The following is a 22,729-nucleotide window of genomic DNA, read 5'->3' as shown; positions in this document are numbered from 1 at the left end:
GATAATGCCCTTTTAATCCAGAACATAGGTACATGTACCAATGCATCATTAGATTCATCTTAATCCAGAACATAGATAAGGTATATATAATTATCAATAATCTGTTGGTGAATACTAGTTTGATTGACTTATTTAATGTTAGACCAAGGAAAATTAATGTTGTGCTTCCGAGTACAGTCCTGAAACATTTTAAGATTTGCGACGAAGTGATCCAACAAATTCATTCAAACAATATTTGAAGACTGAAATGTATCAGAACAGTATCAGTCTGGTATTGTCAACATCACATTTCAATCAAATACGGACATACATTGTACAAATGCATGTACGAGTATTCTAATGCGTTAAGAAAGTAAAAAAGTATGCTTTAAAAATACAGTTTATATGACCTTTTCAATTGCATCAGAAATGAGGAGAACATGCTGGAAATTGATTCAATTTTTGCTAAGACCGAGGTTCTAACCGGGAACAACATTTTTTTCTGGAAAAAAAAGCCTGACAGAAAATTGGCAACTTAGAAGTATTCTGTACTCTTATACTAGAGAATTTGCAGTGAGTTTTTTGTTAATACTAGTACTGTAACCTAGTATAATCTTGTTAGGCCACACCAAATTGAACTCATCACAAAACTCGGCAGAAAATCAACCTCATCGCATTGTATGTTGAAAATTATGGTAGTCTTCTGAATGATTTAACTGATTCATTCATGGAAAGCACAAACATTGACTTATATAAAACATGGACTGAAAAAAGCAATAATATCACTACTGTTTTACAATCATATTCTTCACGTTTTGTTTTCAATTGTAAACAACAAAAACAAAAGCAACTTCCTTTTCTAAACCAAAATTGGCATTGTTACATTCTACCATTTTTGGTGTGGCCTTAGCATAAGCAAATAATGGATACTATTTGACTGAGTGTGTAGAAAGGAGACAACTTTGGATTTTTGTAGAATTTGAAAAAAAAAATCAATAATATACACCAATACTTTGTATCTGCTTGGTGGCTGCTTGGGGCTAATAAAATATGGTAAAATTCAATGTTTGTTCTCGTTCTTCATGTGTCAGTGTGTGCACACAATAGCTTCTACTTAAGTTGTAAAAGGGTGGTGAGGAACTTTCCAAACCTGTGATATGTAAAGGATGTGCAGCTTCTAAATGATCGAAGGTTCGAGTTACCAACTTAAGAGAGAAACACAACATTTACTGTTGTATCTGTATTTAACAAAGTGATCTTATTCTTCGTTGAAGGTAAAAACCTGTCACGGTATGCACTTGCAATGAAGTTATAACACGGTTATCCATATATCCTACTTGGTATTTGCAAGTGCAGTTAATATGCCAGTCTTCAAACTCTCCAAGCAGAGGTTGATGGTGGAAGATTGTTTGCTTTATATATAGCCTGTTTTTTTTTAGTTTTGTACAAGAAAAAAAAAAGGTCCATATATATAAAAAGCAAACGATCTTCCACCATCAACCTCTGCTTGGAGAGTAGGTCTTCAGACAAATTTGTTAAATCTGGAAAATGTAACACTCTTGAAAGACATGGCTTCTCGACATGACACAACAATTCTTGTTTTTCCATAAAAAGTATGTATTTGTTGTCATTGCGGAAAACTAAGATGGACGGATTCTTTAAAATCTTAAAACAAGAACATGTCTGGCACAACATTATAAAATCAGTACATAGTGGTGAATTTCACTCCTGATGACATCAGAAAAATGCATTGATGTGTAGTCACACGGCGCAATGTCCTGACATATCAAAAATAAGTACTATGCAACAACATCCCCTACTACAATACTAGTATGCTTAATATTATATGTAGTACATGAATGTAACATCAGTGTAGTATCAGTCAAATGCTAAAAAAAAAAAAGCATGTTATTTGCAATAGTTGTTCACTCAATCTAGACTAGGACTTTTACATCCACTCAATTTATTATAGCAAGTTCCTCCATTTTGAAAAAAATGCTTTGTGTTGTTCTAATTTACATAAATATGTATGCCAAAATCTTTCCCCACACAACTACATATTACCCAATATTATATCCAAAAGTCACAATAATACTGTTATGAAAATGACATCTTATCTTTGCCCCCAAAGACAATTGCTTAATTAACAGTTTGAATAATTAACTTTATAATTATTCCATTTCACTTAAAATGATACAATGCAAGTAGACACCACATTTGACTGTCCTGGTAGTGCATATGGTAGTTTCAGGACAGAAAAATGACTTACAAATTAATTTTTAAGCGAACTAAAAACACTGAATGGCTACTCCACCACAGAAAATGTACTGTACATAAAATACGCTATGTACATATTATATCGTAGGCAAATCCACAATCATTATACACAATATTGAGTTTTCAATCTGAACATTTTACACAGCAATATGCAGTGCGCCCTGTGTCCTATACATGGCTGGTGTGTATGATTGTTAAGTATGAGACAAATCTGACTTGTGTCCACAGAATCCGTCACAAAACCCACTTACAAAATATGTACAGTCCTAATACACAGTGCATATACGTGTATGTGCACAGAAAACCACAAACACACATTTTACACGTAATAAAAACACATCGTTTGAACTTTTATACATAGTTTCACCAATTGCTTCTATAGTTTTGTACAATAAGATCCTGGCCAAGATGTCTTCTGTGGCTCCTTTAAGATGATGTGGATGAGGATCTGTTCCTCTCGATCGGACCAAGGGGCTGCATCCGATTTCTAAGAAGAAAAATAAGATACGTGTATTCTGAGTAACATTAGGCTAAGCATGGAATGTCATGGTAGATAATGACCATCATGTCCTTTGCACATCTTCTTCTTCTTCTTATCCAAGTTTTACTTCTATTGATTCCCCGAATCGGGGGTTTAGACGTGCTTGCACAGGTACATGTTTGGGCTTGTCATTTTGCCCCTCAGCATGCTGAGGTGCACAACAGCAAGCCTGTGCAAGTCTTTCGGGTTTGTTGACCTAAATGGCAAAACAAAAATCATGCATTATGTACTACACATGTTCACCCCCCATGGTCATTTCTGGGGGGGGGGCATTCCTCCTACCTTGTTGCCGGAGAAACGTCGTAGTAACCGCTCTCGGCCAGAACGCTCTCGATGATGTTCTGCATCTGTTCGTACGTGATCCCCACGTCGCTGATGTTCCCCTCCTCCACACTGTTCACACTGGTCAACGCTGGGGGTACAAACAGTAGGACATGGTGGACTATGTGTTATGATGTTAAAATACTGGCATGTTTACTTATGTGTGTTCAGCACCAGGGACAGGCATGTTTGCTTGTGTGTGTGTGGATGGTGTTCAGCACCAAGGACAGGTATGTATGTGTGTGTGTGTGTGTGTGTGTGTGTGTGTGTGTGGATGGTGTTCAGCACCAAGGACAGGTATGTTTGTGTGTGTGAGTGTGTGTGTGTGAGTGTGTGTGGATAGTGTTCAGCACCAAGGACATGTATGTTTGTGTGTGTGTTTGAGTGTGTGGATGGTGTTCAGCACCAAGGACAGGTATGTTTGTGTATGGATAGTGTTCAGCACCAAGGAGAGGCATGTATCTATGGCGATCACTCAAGATCTTTATTTGCAATCAGATACAGATTCATGTACAGATACAGACTTTCCTAGTATGATGACCGTGTCAGTCCCTACACCTGAGTGAGGAGGGCTGACACGGTGGCCTTCGCGTAGATTTGTGCGAACACACTTTGGGGAAAGAAATACAAACAAACAAACAAACAAACCTGGCCTATCGGCTGCAGCTGCGATGGCGGCCTCCTCAGCGGTGGCCTGTCTGGCCGTCCAGGGGGCAAAGTTCAGGTCTATCAGGTCCCTGGACCCTGTCAGAAGCTATGGACAAGAAACACATTTATTATGCATCGCTGACAGTCATGACTTCAAATATCAGACTTATCGAACAAGAATTGAGGTGTTTTCAAAAACACGTATCTTCCAAGAACTATAATAATTGTAGAGTAGAATTTGCTGCTACAATTCGAGCATCATCACTAGAAAGCTTTAAACAACTCCTGCAATGAAATGTGCAAAGATTGAGTGTAACAGGTCGTTTGGTGTGATATAGCCAGCTGCCGCCGCGCCGCGTGCCTGCGAAGCTGATATGTTACGCCAAAGGGCGGTTATACTGGCTATACAGATACAAATACAGATGAAGAGTAGACATCTAGTTAATACATACACAAGGAAATTGTTACTAACGTGAGTAAGGAACTAGCTTACCTTCTTAAGTTCACTCTTCAGGTTGAAGGAGCTGCTCTGAGGCGAGAAGAGAGCTCGCATAAACTTCTCCACCACCCGCCGCCGAGGATTGTGGGTAAGCGTGGGGGGAAGCTGGGAAGGGACAACACATCAACGGTCAAACACTGGGATACTCCATGTGAAATAACCTAAAATCTAGCCATTTCAGCTAAAATTCTGTAGCTAGCATGAAGTATCTATCTCTGCTGTTTGTATATTAGGTGTTACGTTCACAAACATTGATCTGGAAACACACACACACACACACAGATGATAAATGACATGCCTTGAAGTCTTTAAGTCCCACTCAACCCTCTAAGTCTAACCCTAACACCTTCCCTCCTAACCCTAACAACTATAACACAAATGTTATGACTGATGTTATACCTGTGAGATGTAGATGATCTTGTGCAGTTGGTGTAACATCTCCTGGATCGGGTCTTTGATCTGCCGAACTTTCCGAGGAGAGATGGTCAGCATGGCCGCTCCAGCTGACGCAGAGTCTGGGAGGATGGAGAGATTCAAGTTGTGTTTATTACGTTTAAAAACATAATGTTTTTGCTCTGCTTCTTTTTCTTCTTCTTCTCCAAACCAATAAGGTCAGTGACCTGAACCACACATCTGTCACCATGGTAACTATTGTTGGGTTACATCATTTTATAGCAGGAGAGATTTATTATTTTTGCTATGTTTCTTTCTTCTTCTTCTCCAAACCAATAAGGTCAGTGACCTGAACCAGATGTCTGTCACCATGGTAACTAGTGTTAGGTTACATCATGTTGCAATTTTATAGCAGTAGAGATTTAGATCCTGTCTGACCATATAAATAAATGCGTTTGAGTAAGAATTAACAGAGCAGACCATATGCAAAGGTTAACATTATGCATTTGCTTTGCAATGTTACCTTTCTAGTTGAAAACACATATATGAACTTTCATGATAACATAGAAAATTGCAGATAAAATTCTTCTTCTACTTACTCGGCCTTCCCTTGTTGGACGACAGTCTTCTTCTCATCAGCTCCAAGGTAGAACTGAAGAAATGGACAGACAAAATCTTAATTAGTACTCTTAAATCTGACATAATATCCCTTTAAGTCTGCTTATGGTACAGAAGCACTGGCTTTTCCAGAGGGAGTAAAAACTTTGGCCATATTTGGCTATCAAAGAACACACATGACCAAATATGGCATGTTGGCTTTTCCAAACTCTGCCTGTCCCCCCACCTCTGTGTCCTGCGCTCCCCGCCATTCCCGTCACTGCTGGTAGAAGATGTGGAAGTTTGGTGCTGCAGCACAACTCTGTCGGAGCTTTCACGCGGAGGGGAACTCGTAGACGACTTCTCTGTGGAGTTGGACCTGCTTCTGAATGTTGACTTGTCTGGTGGGAAAAATAACAGAAAACAAAACTCTTGAGACCTCCCTTCAAATACAGTAACATTGCAGTCAGAAGCTCTGAGGAAGGTGTCTGATAGACATCGAAACGTAAGCAGGGGAGAAACTTTTAGGTTGTGTATGAAGAAAATTCTATATCCTTGTAGGATACAGTACAGTCTTTGCTATACAATATATTACACTAACAATATTATGCAATATAATCACAACAATACAATTTACAAGTTTTAATTTAAACTGTTGTTTTTAATCTACATGTTGGCTTAAAATTAAATACATTGTTTGTTTCACATAACCAGTAAACTGCTCCAGTTTTGTACGGTAAGTACAAGTTGATTTAGACCAGTCTGTAACTTAGCTTTGAACCACTCACACCAGGAAGGACCCCTGCTCTTTTCAGTAACGTGCACAAAGTGTGGCTAGAACCATGATGTGTAGTCATCCTAATGACTTCACTTGTCAAGGGTTTTAAAGATAAACCCAGCTCACCGGCCCCGTCCAGTTGTAGAGCCCTCCTGGCCCCGTGCGGTGCCCGCGGGGAGGTGGGAGGGGTCGGTTTGGACAGCTTCTTCCCCGGAGACCCCTGAGGAAGCTGTAAGGACCCCGAGGAGCTCAGGTCCTTCTTCTTGTCTGCCTTCTTGGATTTTTGTGCAGTGCCCGAGTCGCTCTCTTGGTCAGAGCCTGATGAACTGGACAGATCTGTGGTGGAAAAATAGAAATAATTTGTCCGAATCTGTGTTGGCAGAATCCATAGTTATAGCGTTCAAGCTTTGTTCCAAAACAAAAAAAAGGAAATTCAATTTTTTCGTCGATCTCGTCAACCTTTGTCAGATGTATGATGCACTCGCTGACTCTCCGAAAGTTGAAAACGGAAATTTAAGTTTACTACTTTTGTTGGAACAAAGGTTTTTGGCACACGTTTTGACAGATAAGCCGACAAGGCTCAGTTGTCGTCACTCCACCGTATAGGTGGGGAACTTGTGTTAAGGGCCCAAGGGCACAACATCAGGGCATGGTGAGTATTGAACCCGGGACCTACTGGTTCCAAGTCCAACGCTGTACCATGTTGCCACCGATGCCACAAAGAAGAGATAGAATAGAATAGATAGAAGCCTACTAACCTTTTTCACTGTCAGCTAACGTTGAGCTCCCGTTTTCTCGCTTCTTGTTGGCCTCGGCGTACGCGGCGGCCACGGCGAACACGCTGTCGCTGAGGTCACTCCCGCTGTCCCCCCCGCCCTTGAAGCTGGACGCCCCCCCGCTGCTCTGCAGGCTGACCAGCTTGTCGTACCGCTCCTGAGATGCCAGGAACAACCGGTGGTAGTTCTGCATGTTCCGGTTCGCCTCCACAAAATGCCTGATTCAGAAAGAAAAAAAAAACCCTGAATTTTAGTACAGTTAACAGTCTCCACAAAATCAGTGTGAAAGATTTGTAGATGTAACACAGATGTTGGTAGTTCTGCATGTTCCGAATGGCGTCCACAAAATGTCTATTTTAAGTGAAAGAAACCAAATTTTACTATGTCATATTTAGCAGAAAAGTACTGCTGTGTAGACATCAATCATTATAGGGTGTTTTGAATCATTGTTGACCCTCTGAGATGCCAGGAATAACCGGTGGTAGTTCTGCATGTTCCGGTTCGCCTCCACAAAATGTCTGTTTCCGAAGAAAGGAAAGAAAACATTCACTGCATTAACAGAACTTTAGGTACTACTGTGTAGTACTCTGCAGGCTGACCAGTTTGTCCTAGCGCTCCTGAGACGCCAGGAACAACCGGTGGTAGTTCTGCATGTTCCGGTTCGCCTCCACAAAATGTCTGATTCAGAAGAAAGAAACCAAATTGTTGTACTACGTCATCATCAAGAACAGGGCAGTTCTCTAACAGGGTCATATTGCAGGACTGAATAAACCTCTTGGTTGTGTAAAAAGAGTCTCTTTACTCTCCCATCCCTGTGTTCAAAACACCACAATGCCGGTTAGCCTCCACAAAATGTCTGCTCAGAAAACAAAAACTGGATTTTACTGCCAACCTTAACCACTGGCAAGTCTGTTGCGTTTCAGTTTGATATCTTAATTTCTATACCCCTTGAATGTAATTTCTGAATCAATGATTTTCAGAAGCAAAATTTTCAGTGAGTGAAATATTTGTCCCTTCGCCACAAGTAAATAGAGGGACGGGTCCCGAGACAGCCCTGGTCTTCAGCCAATTCAGTTCTAATTTGTCAAATTCCTTTTGTTGGATCACTTCATCCGAAACCTAAAAAGAAAAGAAAAAAGAAAAATTGGAAAAGAGACCTACCGACCCTATTTTTCTCAAGACTGAAACCAAAAACACCACATTCTTTAAAATTCTAAGCCTTATTTTTCTCCCACCTCTGAGTTCTCTTTCTTTCCCTCTCCAGTTTCTTCTCCATGTTGACCTGGTTGACCCTGAGCTGGTCCATGAACACCAGGAGTTTGTCTGAGATCAGAGCAGCCACCTGCACAATGTCTGGTCTCTCCTCGGGTTCTGATGTCAAACAGCTGAAAACACAAGAGGAAAGAGAAATAATTTATCGAATAAAAATGAACACCAGGAGTTTGTCTGAGATCAGGGCAGCCACCTGCACAATGTCTGGTCTCTCCTCGGGTTCTGATGTCAAACAGCTGAAAACACAAGAGGAAAGAGAAATAATTTATCGAATAAAAATGAACACCTGGAGTTTGTCTGAGATCAGGGCTGCCACCTGAAAAAAACACAAAATTTCCTTTCCTTATACTCCTATTCTGAACTTAAATTACTGCAACACTAAGCATAGATTTGTTGTTCAGGTAAACTGATTGTCATAACTGTGAGAAAGTGTGAATAAGACAACTCACCTGCCTATAACACCTGTGATCTGCTGGGAGTAAAGGTCTTCTGGAAGTGGTTCATACTCAGCATTCACTATCTGTGAAAAAAACAATAATATCATGTCTTCAATAAGAATTATGCATTGTGTAAGGGTTAAGGAAAACCTGCATTGCACTTCTAGCTAATGAAAAAGTACAACTCTCTTCCTTGGCCACTTCACCTTGCATAATGCATAATGTTTACCTTCAAATGGCCTAGCCTGACAAACAACTGCTCTGTTTATTCTTACTCAAAAACACTTTCAAGAATAGCAAAAACAATATGTTTTCCTTCTGTGAAATTGCAACATGATGTAACCCAACACTAGCTACCATGGTAACAGACAACATTGGTTCAGGTCACTGTTTGGAGAGGAAGAAGAGGAAACAGAGTAAAAACAAAAAATTTTGTACCTTGGTTGCGGGGGAGAGCATGTTGGAGCTATAGAAGGGAGGTTGGAGAGCAAGGCTTTGCCTCAGCACATATTTTCTATGGTTTAGCTTAGACGAAAACTTAGCACATGTATAGATAGATAGAAACCATAAATTTTGTACCTTGGTAGCGAGAGACAGCATGTTGGAGCTGTAAAAGGGAGGTTGTAGGGCGCACATCTGATACAGGATACAGCCTGACGCCCACACGTCTGCTTTCTCTGTGTACGGCTCACTTTTCACTATCTCTGGGCTAAAGAAAAACAACAGTTACTGTCGTGTGATGCCACCTAGCAGTTGAACAAGACACTGCAGTTACCTCAGCAAAAAGTAGTGGCTGTTTGTTTGTTTGTTTGTTTGAACCTCTGTTTATTCATGAGAAGATAAAGTCAGCCTTCAGGCAGTTTTTCATTGAGGTCATGAGGCAAGAGTTAAGAGGCAGACAAACTATATAACAAACTTAAGATGCAGTTTACATCATTCAAAGTCCTAATAAATCTACACATATAGATGATAGATAAGTGGAATTAGAACCTACCATGAGTAGAGGATGGTTCCCACCACTGAAGTCATCTTGCTCTCTTCTCTGCTCTTTTGCCGGGCAAGTCCAAAATCAGCTGTAAACAGCGGGTAGGGGGGGGGCAAAAAAGAATTTTCATATAAATTATGGTCATGGCAGCAACAAGAAATTAGAGATTTCAGAAGTATGGAATTCTTGGACTTCCTGTCATTCTGTCTATCTACCTACCCACGTACTGTAAACCTACTATGTCAGGACAAACAGACACACAAACCCACAGCCACCCAAACAATACGGCAGAAGTAAAAAGTCTTTAAGTAGTAGTTGTGAACATCCTTCCTTCTCGAAAGATGATGGTAGCACTCTACAATGTGTGCCCAAACTTGTTGATGCCCCTATTTGTTAAGTGGGATGCCCCAAGTGTGGACCTCTCCTTGGTGCTGATCTCACCATCAGTTCCATGTATTAAGTATTGTAAAGTATTGCAGTTGTGGCCTCAATACTGTACAAGACGTTTTGTTCATGTTGTGGCTGTGTGCAGCATCTAGTGTGGCAGGCCTAATGTAAAAGGTCTGTACATGACTGATTACTACATTAAACAGACAAACAAATGACACATACTGATGGTGACTTTGTCGTTTTCTCCCAGCATGATGTTATCAGGTTTCAGGTCTCTGTGGACGATTTTCCTTTCCTTATGCAGATATCTCAAGGCTAGCACAATCTGAAATGGTAGGAATGAACAAAAATGGGTTAGATGTTCAACACAGCCCAATGCAGATTTGTCAGGTCTATAACTTTGTAAATAGAGACTGTAAACTTTATGGATGAAGTTGGCAGAACGTACTGCGCCTGTGCAAAACCCAGATTTTTCATGGGTTTCATTCGAAGTTTGGTCATTGTTGCATCAAAATCTTGTCCGTTGCAGACGATATCTTTTCCGACACAACATTTTAAAACTATAGACTGGATACCATTCTTAGATAATGCAAATACAACATTTAGCAAGACATTCTGCTGAAGTGCTATGCAACATACATCACAAGTTTTGCACAGGCGCAGTACGTTCTGCCGACGTGCCAGAGAATTCCTGTAAAATTACCTGTAAGAAGGGTATAGAATTTTCTTCTTACACAACCAGTAAGGTTTCTCACCTGCTTACGTTTGGATGTCTATCAGACACCTTCCTCAAAGCTTCTAACTGGTGGAAGCATTTAAGAACCTTTACTGGTTGTGTATGAAGAAAATTCTATACCCTAAGTATCTTCCAACCTGATGAAATTCTTTACGGTACCTGTAAGAAGATGTTCCATATCCTGTCCTCCGGAAACCTCTCGCCCTTCTCCTTCAGCGAGTTGAAGTGTTCCCCTAAAGGAGCGCCCTCTATCAGATCCATCAGGATGTACAGTCTGTCGTCTGGATAAAAAATGACAGTGTTAAAAACATATGTAACATGGGAGTAAAGAAGCTCTTTTTTTCCACACAAACAAGTTACGGTGACCGTCTGTCACCTTCCTCAGGGCAGTTCTGACTGGTTCACATTGCACTGCAGCACAGGTGTTGCTGTTATAGATGCATTCGCAAATGTAACATATTTATCTACACAATGTCAGTTATGTGATACACAAGAAAAAGTTACTCAAGCAACTGGATGGTGTTTCTAGAAGCATCCACTCCTTTTTGTCAGTGAGTACTGAAAAGTAGTGGATTCTATACGAAATGTCAGACAGTTTTCAAAATCAATCCAGTTGCTTGAGTAACTGCAACTTCTTGTGTATCATCACTTCGTTGTCTAAAAACTGTGGTGATTTCTGAACAAAAGTACAGACTCTTCATTATAAGTGCTCACTCTCAGTAAAAGTCTTGTAGTATCTGACGATGTTGGGATGTTTCAGCTGTTCCCGGATGATGTTGATTTCTGCAACAATGTCTCCAATACTCTTGTCTTTCTCCTTCGCCGTTTTTCCCAATGCAGGGTTGTGAACATTGATCTGAGGAGAAAGCAAGGTTTTGCACTTAAAATTTCACTATTTTTTTTTACAAGCTTTTAATGTCACAAAATACTATTTTTCTAGCACTGCAGCAGACTGATCACTCACTCACTGCACGGCTTAACGTCCGTTGTTCCCCGTCATGCAAGGGTTGGACGTTGAAGACTTTAATTTCAGTTTAAGATATACACTGACAAGTTATATTAAATGACAACCAGAATTGCCAGAAAAGTATGTAGAGGATTCAACGAACTCACCTCTTTGAGTGCAAGAAAGGTCCCTGAGGAGTCTTTTTTCTTTACCTGTTGAAACAACAAAATTCATTATTGAATTTTGAAACAGTTGAAACCAATATTGACCAAACAAATGCATGTAAATACTAAATTAATAAGCTCTGTATATAAGTAGCAACAGTCTGTCGATTAGATCAATTTTATCTTTGTGCAGTGTTTTCGAAATGGTGCAGTGTTTTTTAAATGATTTCTTTCCTGGAGTTCCCATAACATTACACAGCTGAATTTTTCAGGACATATGGCATTGCACATTGTCAACTATCTCAAGATTACATCCTCAGTTTGCGATCATATGGTGATCGCACAACATACAATCTATGGTTGACTGACTGATTCACTCCGCATTCCTGGAAAGTCAGCTCAGTGAATCAGACATTCGATGAAGGTTGACAAGATTGACTAAAAATTCATGGTGTATTGGAACAAAGTTTAAACTTTACAACTATGGATTCTACCAACACAGATGAGCTGTCATTTGGAAATACAATATTATGTGCCAGGACAATTCCCTTACCTTGTACACATTCCCGAATGCCCCTGACCCCAGCAGCTCGTACACAGCATAGTTACTGATGAAGGTGTTCGGCTCCTTGTTCTGGTTAGTGTCAAATATTCTCTGCTGAATCACCTGCAGCTGGTCTTTCTGCAGAATTATGGAGAAAAATTACAGACAGTTTAAAGGTTGACTTCAGTGTCCAGTACTCTAGTTTATTACTTACATGTATGTGTGTATGAAGGTTTGGGTTTTTGGTATGTTTGTGTCAGTTTGCTCATGTTTCTGTAAAATATGCATGTTGGGGAGTCAGGTCTAAGGTCTCAGTAAAAAATAGCTCTTGGAAAGTTTATCTCATTTCCCGAATATAGCAGTAAAATTTGAAGCATTTCATATCTGTACAATTTATCACATGTCTGTGAGCAAATGTTGACAAAAAATATAGTAAAAAAATTCAGGGGAATCTTTGAATGGACAACTGAGTTTTTACTTACTAGTACAATGTAGTACAAAATTCTAGAAATGACAAGAAGCATCATGATCATTAAGTTTAACTGTTATTTTCTGCTAAAGGTTGTGATTAAAACTTACAAGAAATGTCGTAACTTACTGGTAAACTGTTGAGTTTGTCCACGACTTGTTTGTAGGCGTTGATGTCCCGAATGTAGTGGCCGATGTCAATAAACATCTCAAACAGATCAGGCGGAAACAACCTGGGGAAAGGGCAAAACTTGTGACGTGAAGAGGTACATATTACACCTGACATAACGTCTAACCTGTACTGTGTGGGATCGTGTGGCACAACGGCAGCGTGCGCGACTCGGAACCAAGAGGTCCCGGGTTCGAGTCCTGACATGCCATCGATCTTGTGCCCTTGGGAAAGGCACTTTACACGACTTTCCCCACTAGACTCAAGTAAAAATGAGTATTGTCTGTCCAGTATTCGTTTCTATGTGCGGGACACAACACCAGCAACAGCTACCTCTGTTCCGTGTGTACTGCACTGTTGCAATTTCAATAAATCAAATCAAATCAAATCTGTACTGGTGATGATGACCCCTTCAAATAGGAACCACATGTCATGATTTCTAATAAAAAAAAAGAGTGTACCTCTTGAAGAGCTGTCTATTCCGCTCCATACTGAAGAGAAATCTGAGAGTGCGGAAGGCTGTTCTCTGGAAAATGAAGAAAAAAAAGAGTTGGTAAATTTTGGTATCTTGTTTGTTTGTTTTGCATCACCAGTAAACCACCTTAGAGTTTATGATTAATCAAATCCATCCTAACAATGCACTATCCATTTTGACCATTACATAATTATACACAATCATCCATTTCACCATTATATAATTATACATAACTAGTGACCACATCGTACCTGTAGGTCTATGAATATCTCAGGGTTCCCTGTGTCTGGAGGCATGATGAGGAGTCCGATCAGGTAAACCCCGTTTGTCTGGACTATCTGGTACGCGTTGGTGTCATTCAACACTAGTTCTGTTAGTGCCGTGCACACAACTGGCAAAAAAAAAACAACAGCTTTAACATACACTAGAATTTTCATAAGAAACTGTGTACTTCAACAACAGTAAAACTAAAACAGAACTTGAAAAATTCTCACTGCTTCAAGTCTTACAGCACATTTCAAGAATGGTTGGTATACTATTAGCCTGAGTTTAGTTGTGTTGGTAGCAGTCATCACATATGAAAGACTAAAATTTCATTTCAACTTTTAGTGTATTTTAGAAATAGAAAAATTTTTTCTGTAAAATTTATTACTAGGTGGAAAAGCTCTTTTCAACTGTTCGTGAAGATACTCTGGAAGAAAAAAAGAAGTGGAAAATCTGAGATCCAAGAATTAAATTTTTGTGGGCTTGAAGCTTAGGCCTGTTTAGAAAATCAACACCTACAAAATGTTCAGTCACTTCGAGGACAAAATGATTCCATAACTAGATTTCAATCCCACCTGCTTTCAAGGAAAGTTTGTCCTTTTCACTGACGTTGACCTCTGACTCGTCACCCTGGAAGGTGACCTGGAAGCCGCCGTGACCCGGGGTCGCGCCAGCCGAGCTGGACAGCTGGGTTAGCGCTGTCCTGTCTGTCTCAAACTTACGGTCACTGGGAGTGGGGGAAACAATCAGGAGTCGTGTAAACTTTAAGGTAAAACTTTTATTACGACCTGAAAGGTAAATGCTGTCACCTAGAGCTTTTGACCAGTCACTCTGGTCTTCCTCAGTAGACTGACCCAGTGAGGCTTGTCACATGGCTTCTCTGAAGTGTGACGTCATCATTGGGTCAAAGGTATCGCCCATCAGGGTCAACAACAATCATGAGTTTTGTCCAGAACCTGCATATGTAATGCCAATACAGACAAGCTTTTGTTTGCTTGTTTGTTTGTTTGTTTTACCAGGGAAAACATGTCACCTTCTAGCGTTTTTCTATGTGACCTGGGGAAAAACCTCAAACGTAGTACGGTATAGCAAAATTAAAAAAAGGACCATAGTTTTGCCTGAGATCTCTTTTCTGTATCTGTATCAGTATAGCCGGTATAACTGCCTTTCGGTGTAACACACCGGCTTCACAGGCACTCGGCGCGGCGGCAGCTGGCTATTAAACTTATGTTCTTACTTATTTCTTTTATTAAACTTATGTTCTTACTGTAGAAGAGACAGCAGGAGTGGTATCCCCCCCATCAGTCTGATGTCATTGGTCATGTCTGGGTCTTCACACAACTGGACCAGGATCCACACCTGCAAAAACATGGGGAAAACAGCAGCTAAATTACTGTAGCCTGGTTAACAAACCTATTTTAGCTCCAGAGTTTTCATACTCTCTGCAAATACATGTATTGCGGAGAGGATAATAACTTGGGACCTTGCATCAACACAAATACCACAATATGTAAAGTCAATTGTTTAGTTACACAGTTAGTTTCTGTAGTAAACTTGTGACATTTTTTCATGAAGACATTTCGGTTACTCAGCTCTCAACTCTGATAGTAGTGAATGTGTGCCCCCTAGCAAGGTACAAAAGAACTGCAGACTAGGAAACGTTAATTCGAAGGCTATGACATTTATGCAATGACAAAGTAAATTGTATGAAAATTTTTCCACTTACCACATTCCACAACAGGTTTAGACTGTCATAATGCAACAAGCTGTGGAGAGATCCATGAAACACTGTTATTGAACACACCAGTAATACTACATGACCTAGGCAAAGATATAGATTGCATATTATGGGAGTTCTGGACCTGTCTGTATTTTACAATTACAAAATCTCATGCCATGGGTTTGTATCATAGACAAATTGGATGTGGGGACAAAAAAATTGTTGCCCTAAAGAAGAGAAGAATCTTATAACACAACTATAAACATACAGAAAAGGCTGAAAGAATATTCCAATATGTATGCATTTCTACTGACCTGAGAAGTACAGGTACACCGTCGTATATCTTGACTTGTTCCCTGGCCTGGCTGTCAGCACAGAGGGACCGCAACAGCCTCGCAGCAAGACTGGAGAATAAACATGTACAGAACATACATGCATCAGGCTGGGGTACAAGTTAAATCTACTAATTCACCGGTACCCAGTCAATCCTGTACAAAGAACCACCTCTACACCTTTTGGTGGACTCTTAGATAAATGTGGAAAGCAGAATTTTGACCACATAAACCTACATAACATTGACATCACCCACACGATAGAGGCAAATGACAGGCTGCCATCAAGCCTCAGACAATGCAAGCATGTCTATATACCCTCGGATGACAGGGAACAACAGAGCCTAAACCGAAAAGTGAGTGTGTGTCTTAATGTGGAATAAATGTGTAAATAATCATGGAAACCCAAGCAAACACGAAAACAGATGTGCTGTAAACAAAACTGTAACAGTCAAACAAACAACAACCAAACTTGATGCCTCACCTTTTAGACATGTTGTCATACTCCTGCAGTATTCTCAGTAATGTCTCCACACAGTGCAGCTCTGCTATAACAGCTCGAGGCTCAGGGCTTAAGGAAACAAAAAGTTAACTTATTCTTATGACTCCTGTTTAAGAAATTTCTAAAAGTCAAAGAAGTATAATTAACATCAATGCTTATAACTCTGCAAGGTTAACGTTCCTTACAAGACCACCATATTGAAAAGAAGGTGTGAATTTAAAGATACGCCAAAAAACAGGTACTCAAGCAACTGGATATGATTCAAAATCATATCCAGTTGCTTGAGTAACTGTTTTTTGGCGTATCGTATTACCTGGATGTCTAACCTTCATCGACGTGAATTTAAAGATATCTATTAAATTACAGTCATCCTCAAAGTACATTTATGCACACTTCAGATGGCAGATGTTTAAGACATTCTTGGAAAGGTTTGTTTTTCAAATGTGGCAGTCTTATGGTACCCAGCATAGTTATGGCCATTGATAATAGTACATAAAGTAATCATTCAAAAATAAACTTTGCTTGTGCTCATCATTTCCCTTTGAACAAGTGTTAAAACGTGTCGGCCTACCTTTGTGTGAGGCTGATGAGGGCATACAGGGAACAGTGGAGAACTATCACATCATTGGCTGACAGCAACAACACCAGCGACTGGGGAACAAAGTAACATCATCAAATACTCACACAGGAATGTTAATGTTCATACTTTCAGTACAGACTGACAGTGAAACTATTTGGTCAAAACCTACAACAGTCTTCAAGAAAGTAATATACAAAAAGATGCTTCACTTTCATGCTCAGAGACTCTCCTTGGGCTCTTTATGTCTTGAGAGACGTCTACCAGATTGGAGTCTCTACCTGAGTGTAATTTTACAACAGTGTTTTTTACCTTGTGAGCCTGACAGGCCACCAACCAGTCTTTCTGCTTCTCCTGTACTGACAACTTCTGGAAGATGTCTGGAAAAAAAAGGTGTGGTGTTTAAAATCATCTGCTATTGTGCTATAAGCCAGTCCACAGTTGAAGCTGTACAATCCATGCATTTAGAATTAATTATCAAAACAACAAAACAAGAGTTTAAAATCAGGGCCCATCACCCTTCATTGAACCGCGATGGGGGCCGACATCGTCTACCAGCAACCTTTGACCCAGTGTTGACGTCACACTTCAAAGAAGCCACGTGACAAGCTTCACTGGGTCAGTCTACTGAGGAAGACCAGAGTGACTGGTCGAAAGCTCTAGAGAGAGAATTTTTTGTGTTGGACCAAAAGTTTTAACTATAAAAAAGAGTTTAAAATATCATGTATGATAATTATGTATGATTACGGCATTAACAGATAGTGTATCAACGTTAGAGAAAAATACGTACTTGTCATTTCCTTGAGTATATCTACCACATACGGCCCCTCCCCAAAAGTCAGGTAGCTGTGGGTGGCTGCCTCCAGACGCTGCAGAACAAGAAAATAAGATGATTAAAATCAAGCAGTGCCTTTATGTACATCACATCAGTAATTTAACTGGTTGATACCCAAGCCGCGTAATGTGTAATGAATATGTTATACAAAAAAACATTCCACATACACAGTCAAAGAAAAGTGATACCCACTCACCTCTGCTAGCAACTTGAGGCCATCTAAATCAAAGAACATTTTCTGTAAAATAGAGATGCAGTTAATTAGAGACTCAAATTACACTAGACAGCAGAGAAAGCATGTATGTACCATTTTTAAAGTCTTTGAACTCCTGCAGGTTAGAAAGCGAGCACTCTACCCGATTGAGCTATTACACTGGTACTACTATATGTGAGAATGGCACCCAGGCTATAATACTTCTTCTGGCACACAGTTCTAGCTGTGTACCAGTACTGACCTGATATGTGGGGTCTCTCATCAGCATACGGAGACAGGTCACCACTCTCAGGATGTTCTCTGGAGGCGCACGCTCTGTCCACTCCCTACAATAAATCATATGTAACTCAATATCTTATATCTTGTTTTCTTCCTTCATGTGATAACAAACCGAAAATTGACAACCTATTTTCACATTTCGGTAGGTAGTAAGGTAGAAGTCCTTTGAACTCACTGTTAGTCAGACGGTCTGTCTGGAAAGTCACTTGTGTTAACAGGGAGAAGAGAAGAGGAAGAGATGAAGAGAAGAAGCAAGTTAAGATGTGCAGTTAATCAAGTTAGGAAATGTTGAAAGTCTCACAATAGAATTATGAAAATACGGGGGTAAAATCTACTTACAGGCAGCACAGTCTGTATTTGAACAGTCCTGAAAGTTAGTTCAGAAGAGGAGGTCTTCAAAGACAGAAGACAAGAAGAGCAAGAGAAGAAGATTTAGTTTTAAGGAGTGAAGTTTATAGAGTCAGAAAATACAATAGAATAGAATAGAATAGAATAGAGTAGAATAGAATAGAATGGAATAGAATAGAATTACAATAGAATTATGAGAATACAGGTAAAATGTACATCTACTTACGGGCTGCAGAGCCTGTGCTTGATGAGTGCTGTGAAGATCTGTGAGAAGTACCCCTGCATGGGGTGTTTACTGAACACTCTGTCATTCTGGTATCTCTTACTGTGGGGAGAGAAACAGAAGGTACTGTTAACTCATTTAACTTTGTGGTACTTATGGTAATTTTCCTTACATATTTATAATGTGAAATTCAAGAATTCAGTGGTGTTGATCTAGCAGTTTAAACAAAGTAGGAACACTAGTGTTTGATAGAGAAGTGGCCACACAAGATTATACAAAAAAAACTGTGACTATTTCAAGATCTACAGTTAACATCTGCAAAGCAAATGCATAATGTTTACCTTCACATGGCCTAGCCTTACAAACTACTGCTCTGTTTATTCTTACTCAAACACATTCATATGTAATCTGACCAGCCCTGTAACTCTGTCCTGAAATGGGTACATAATATAACCCAACCCAACACCACAGGGTCCAGGTCATCGCCCTTATTTGTTTGGAGAAGAAGAAACACAGCAAAACAATATGCTTTCACTTCTGCAAAGGTAAACTAACGTAACCCAACCTGATTGATGTCTGTCACCATGGTGACTGGTGTTGGGTTACATAATGTTGCAATTTCATGGTCTGCTCCACTCCTGTCACCATATACTCATAGTACATGTATGTGAATGTGTTTGAGTAAAAATTTACAGGGCAGACCATGTCCGAAGGTAAACATTATGCATTTGCTTTGAAAATGTTACTTCTCTAGCCCAACCTGAATTTCTCCAGAGCGAGTGCCTCTGTAGACTGCTCCTGACAGGAGGGCTGGGCGGGCGGCCACTTGATTTTCCCGGTGCCTCGCAGCTGTCCATACCGACTGGACTTGGAGGGGGCACTCACGTCGATGGACGGAAGCTGGAAACAAACAGGCTGTGTTTAATTTGTGTTTCAGGAACATTACGTAGTAACATCAACACTTAGAATAACAACCTCTTTCTACTGGTGCCGGCAACCACTGAACGACAAAATGTTTGACAGATCACTCAATGGATTCTACAGACAATTTTTTATGTTTTGACTTACTGCCTTTTAATCTATACTTTTACACCTAGTACATCATATCATCATCATAATCTTCAATACTGCTTAATCTGCAATAACAACAGATTACTACTAGCAATTTTCCATTTCAAAAGTCACACAGTCTGACTCTCAATCTTGGTCGCTCTAGCTAGCTGTCTAGTGGAAGAGGATGTCAGCTACAATGTATGGAGTACAAAAGTATTACAGATCTTTGCATTATGTCTTTGCATTGCAAGTGCTTGATGTACCTTTAGCAATTGGCATCTATCTTACTCTTTGCTACCCTGCTTAAGTAGTCCGACACCTGTTAATGGATTGAATGGTATGTGAATATTCTAACATGAAGTTTGTAGGAGTATAAACTCACCTGTTGTTTACTGGCAGGTGTATTGAGAAGGCCCAGAAGTCTGGCTAACTCTTTTGACTCCCTGAAAGTACAAGACAATAATTCAGACGAAATGACACAACATTAGCAGATTTTGATATTCAAAATGTAAAAAAAAATGTAATAGCCAACTTCTAAATTCAGAATAAGCAAGTTCTGGGCACAGTATCTAGAAACATGCGCTATTCAGAATCTGGACAGTCAGCGCATATCCGAGAATGTAGATTTGCTCCAGGCATGGTTCTGGACTAACAGTCATGGACTATCCAAAACCCGGGCCTGAGCATGGTTCTGGATAAAATTTCCAATTTCAATTTTCAATTCTATTAAAAACAGTCAACATAGCAGGGGTACCTAGTACTCCTGAATTGTGTGGACTTTACATAAGTACAAGAGACGCACAAGGCAATTACATACAAAAGTGGGACATGAAACACTAGAACACTAGGTCTGCATTTGGCTATTGTACAGTCTAATTGTGCAGTCGATGAACGAGTTGTACAGTCTGTTTGGTTCTGGATACAACAGGTGCTGTTTATTAACTTGACATATACTGATGAAAGTGTTGTACTTACTGTTTGGACTCCGGGGTCTTCCCGGACCCCTTCTTCTCCTGCCCAGGCATGATGACAGGAACAACTCGGATCACCCAACTCCAACCAGCATGATTCACTACAGGCTACTCTGGGAAGAAAATTATAATATACATTGTCAATGAAGGTTAGACATCCAGGTAATAAGATACGCCAAAAAGCAGTTACTCAAGCAACTGGATATGATTTTGGAAATGGTCAGACGTTTCAGCTAGCATCCACTACCTTTCGTCAATTGTCTTCACTTATTTGCATATTAATCAATAGTTTGTGCCTATAAACCTGCATTTCCCCTCTGGTCTCTCAGTCACTGACGAAAGCTAGTGGATGCTAGCTGAAACTTATGATCATTTCCAAAATCATATCCAGTTGCTTGAGTAACTGCTTTTTTGGCATATAATATACATCAGCTAAGCAAAAAAATAAATACATAACATTATACTAAAAACACCTGAGAGAAATTTTTCAGGACTACTGTCCTGTAAGTGTAACAGTTGATTTCAAGTGCCACCAACTGACTTATCTGACAGGTCCTGGACCTTTTGTTCAAGTGGTTATGCTGTTGTTATTGTAGCTGGGGGACTGGGTTTGACTACCGGTAGCCCCCCTTGTCTTTCTACATGTTTCTGTACTGCTTAAGTGCCCCTCTTTGTTTCAGCAGAGATTTCATGGTTCACTTCAAAATCATGACACTGGAGAAGTATGTGTTTTCACTGTGACACTATTGTACTGCAGAATTGTTTCTACCCTACACGTCAGGTGTCAAATTTCAGACAAAACAACTTAATCAACCACTCAACTTAACAAGTGACTCCAGGATACATCTTAACTACATAAGTGTGTATTATACTAGTTTCAGCGCACACCACAATTTTCTAAATTAAAAAAAAGAAGACTATAGCTGGAAAGGTGTAAAAAATTTTAATCTGTTTAGAAGTTTGACCCCTGACCCTGAATAAATCGGTTAACACTAACATGGCTCTCAAGGGATCATTTGCTGTTTTGACAATTGAATATTGTTTTAAGTCAACGTTCCTATTTTTTCCCGCACAACAACAATCTCATTGTGAACTCAGAACTTCGCTGGGCTGGCAAGACATCGTGATTTTGAAACAGCTTTCTGAGACTGACAGCGATGAATTTATACTTGAGACCCTCCCACTTTTTGGAGATTTTTGTGTAACATAAAAGTCTTGCAAATATCGACACTATATGTTGGTTGTGGCGGAATATAGAAAGATATAAAACTTGTACGGCGTTCAAAACAGAATATAGCTATGCCTACGCAACCAAAAAGGCAACACAGGAACAGGAGACAAACGCAGACAACTCAGGAATGAAGCTAAGTACCGAGTTGACTTTTTCATCTCCTGTTTGGCCAACAAGATGGCCTCTAGAAATCTCGAAACACGAACCTGTTTCTTGCTCCTCGCTTCGCCAGATATCCGAAACGACCAGACCTAGTCCTGTAGGAGTGTGGTAAGAATGTGTCTTGATGTCTTCGAGTTCACTGGTTCTGTAGATTTGTGGAATTTGAGCAGGAAAAACCGGGGATCACCCTCCCACTAGTCGGTACCCCACCGATCCCTGTTGCCAAAGTGACGTCAAGTATTCACATGCAAATTAGGCACCGGGTGACGTCACGCCCGGATCTGACCAATCGGAAGAGTTCTCTCATCTGGACAGGTGGGCGGGCGACTCGGGGAGTTTGGTACTCTCCAAGCAGAGGTTTGGGTTTTGGGGGGTATTTTTAGCGTGTTTTTAGGCTTTTTTATCGGGGTTTTGCACTTGCAATTTTTTTCCCACCAAACCCAACTGGTGGGGAAAAATTCAGTGCAAAAGGGAAACCCCGATAAAAAAAAAGCCTCAAAACACGCTAAAAATACCCCCAAAACCCAAACCTCTGCTTGGAGAGTAGGAGTTTGGGGCAGTAGCCTCTAACAGGCTTCGGGAAGCGACAGGAAATAGTAGAAATTGGCCAAATAGAGAGAGAT

At 40.2% G+C, this 22,729-nt stretch overlaps 1 protein-coding gene across 1 annotated transcript; it reads right to left on the bottom strand.

Moving 5' to 3' along the window:
* Nucleotides 1-1,632: 1,632 nt before the first annotated feature.
* On the bottom strand, nt 1,633-22,388 carry LOC109461504 (serine/threonine-protein kinase Nek10-like). The gene is made up of 36 exons (XM_019757876.1): nt 22,151-22,388; nt 20,718-20,826; nt 20,125-20,185; nt 19,450-19,589; nt 18,693-18,791; nt 18,081-18,165; nt 17,822-17,863; nt 17,581-17,659; nt 17,103-17,170; nt 16,785-16,864; nt 16,196-16,282; nt 15,694-15,783; nt 15,386-15,425; nt 14,927-15,018; nt 14,235-14,386; nt 13,647-13,786; nt 13,382-13,446; nt 12,882-12,984; nt 12,293-12,421; nt 11,743-11,787; nt 11,344-11,485; nt 10,789-10,910; nt 10,116-10,218; nt 9,513-9,591; nt 9,098-9,227; nt 8,531-8,601; nt 8,045-8,194; nt 6,792-7,027; nt 6,160-6,369; nt 5,503-5,656; nt 5,258-5,310; nt 4,665-4,780; nt 4,260-4,370; nt 3,767-3,872; nt 3,080-3,209; nt 1,633-2,743 (listed from the first exon to the last, which is right to left on the bottom strand). The coding sequence occupies exons 2-36, from the start codon at nt 20,765-20,767 to the stop codon at nt 2,683-2,685; spliced, it is 3,621 nt and encodes a 1,206-aa protein (XP_019613435.1). The 5' UTR covers nt 20,768-20,826; nt 22,151-22,388; the 3' UTR covers nt 1,633-2,682.
* Between the last annotated feature and the right edge of the window lie 341 nt (nt 22,389-22,729).

This window comes from Branchiostoma belcheri, unplaced genomic scaffold (assembly GCF_001625305.1).
Source record: "Branchiostoma belcheri isolate BF01 breed outbred unplaced genomic scaffold, Haploidv18h27 scaffold93, whole genome shotgun sequence".
NCBI lineage: Eukaryota > Metazoa > Chordata > Leptocardii > Amphioxiformes > Branchiostomatidae > Branchiostoma > Branchiostoma belcheri.
Note: the sequence above shows the minus strand (reverse complement) of the source record. Positions and strands in the feature narration are given on the sequence as shown.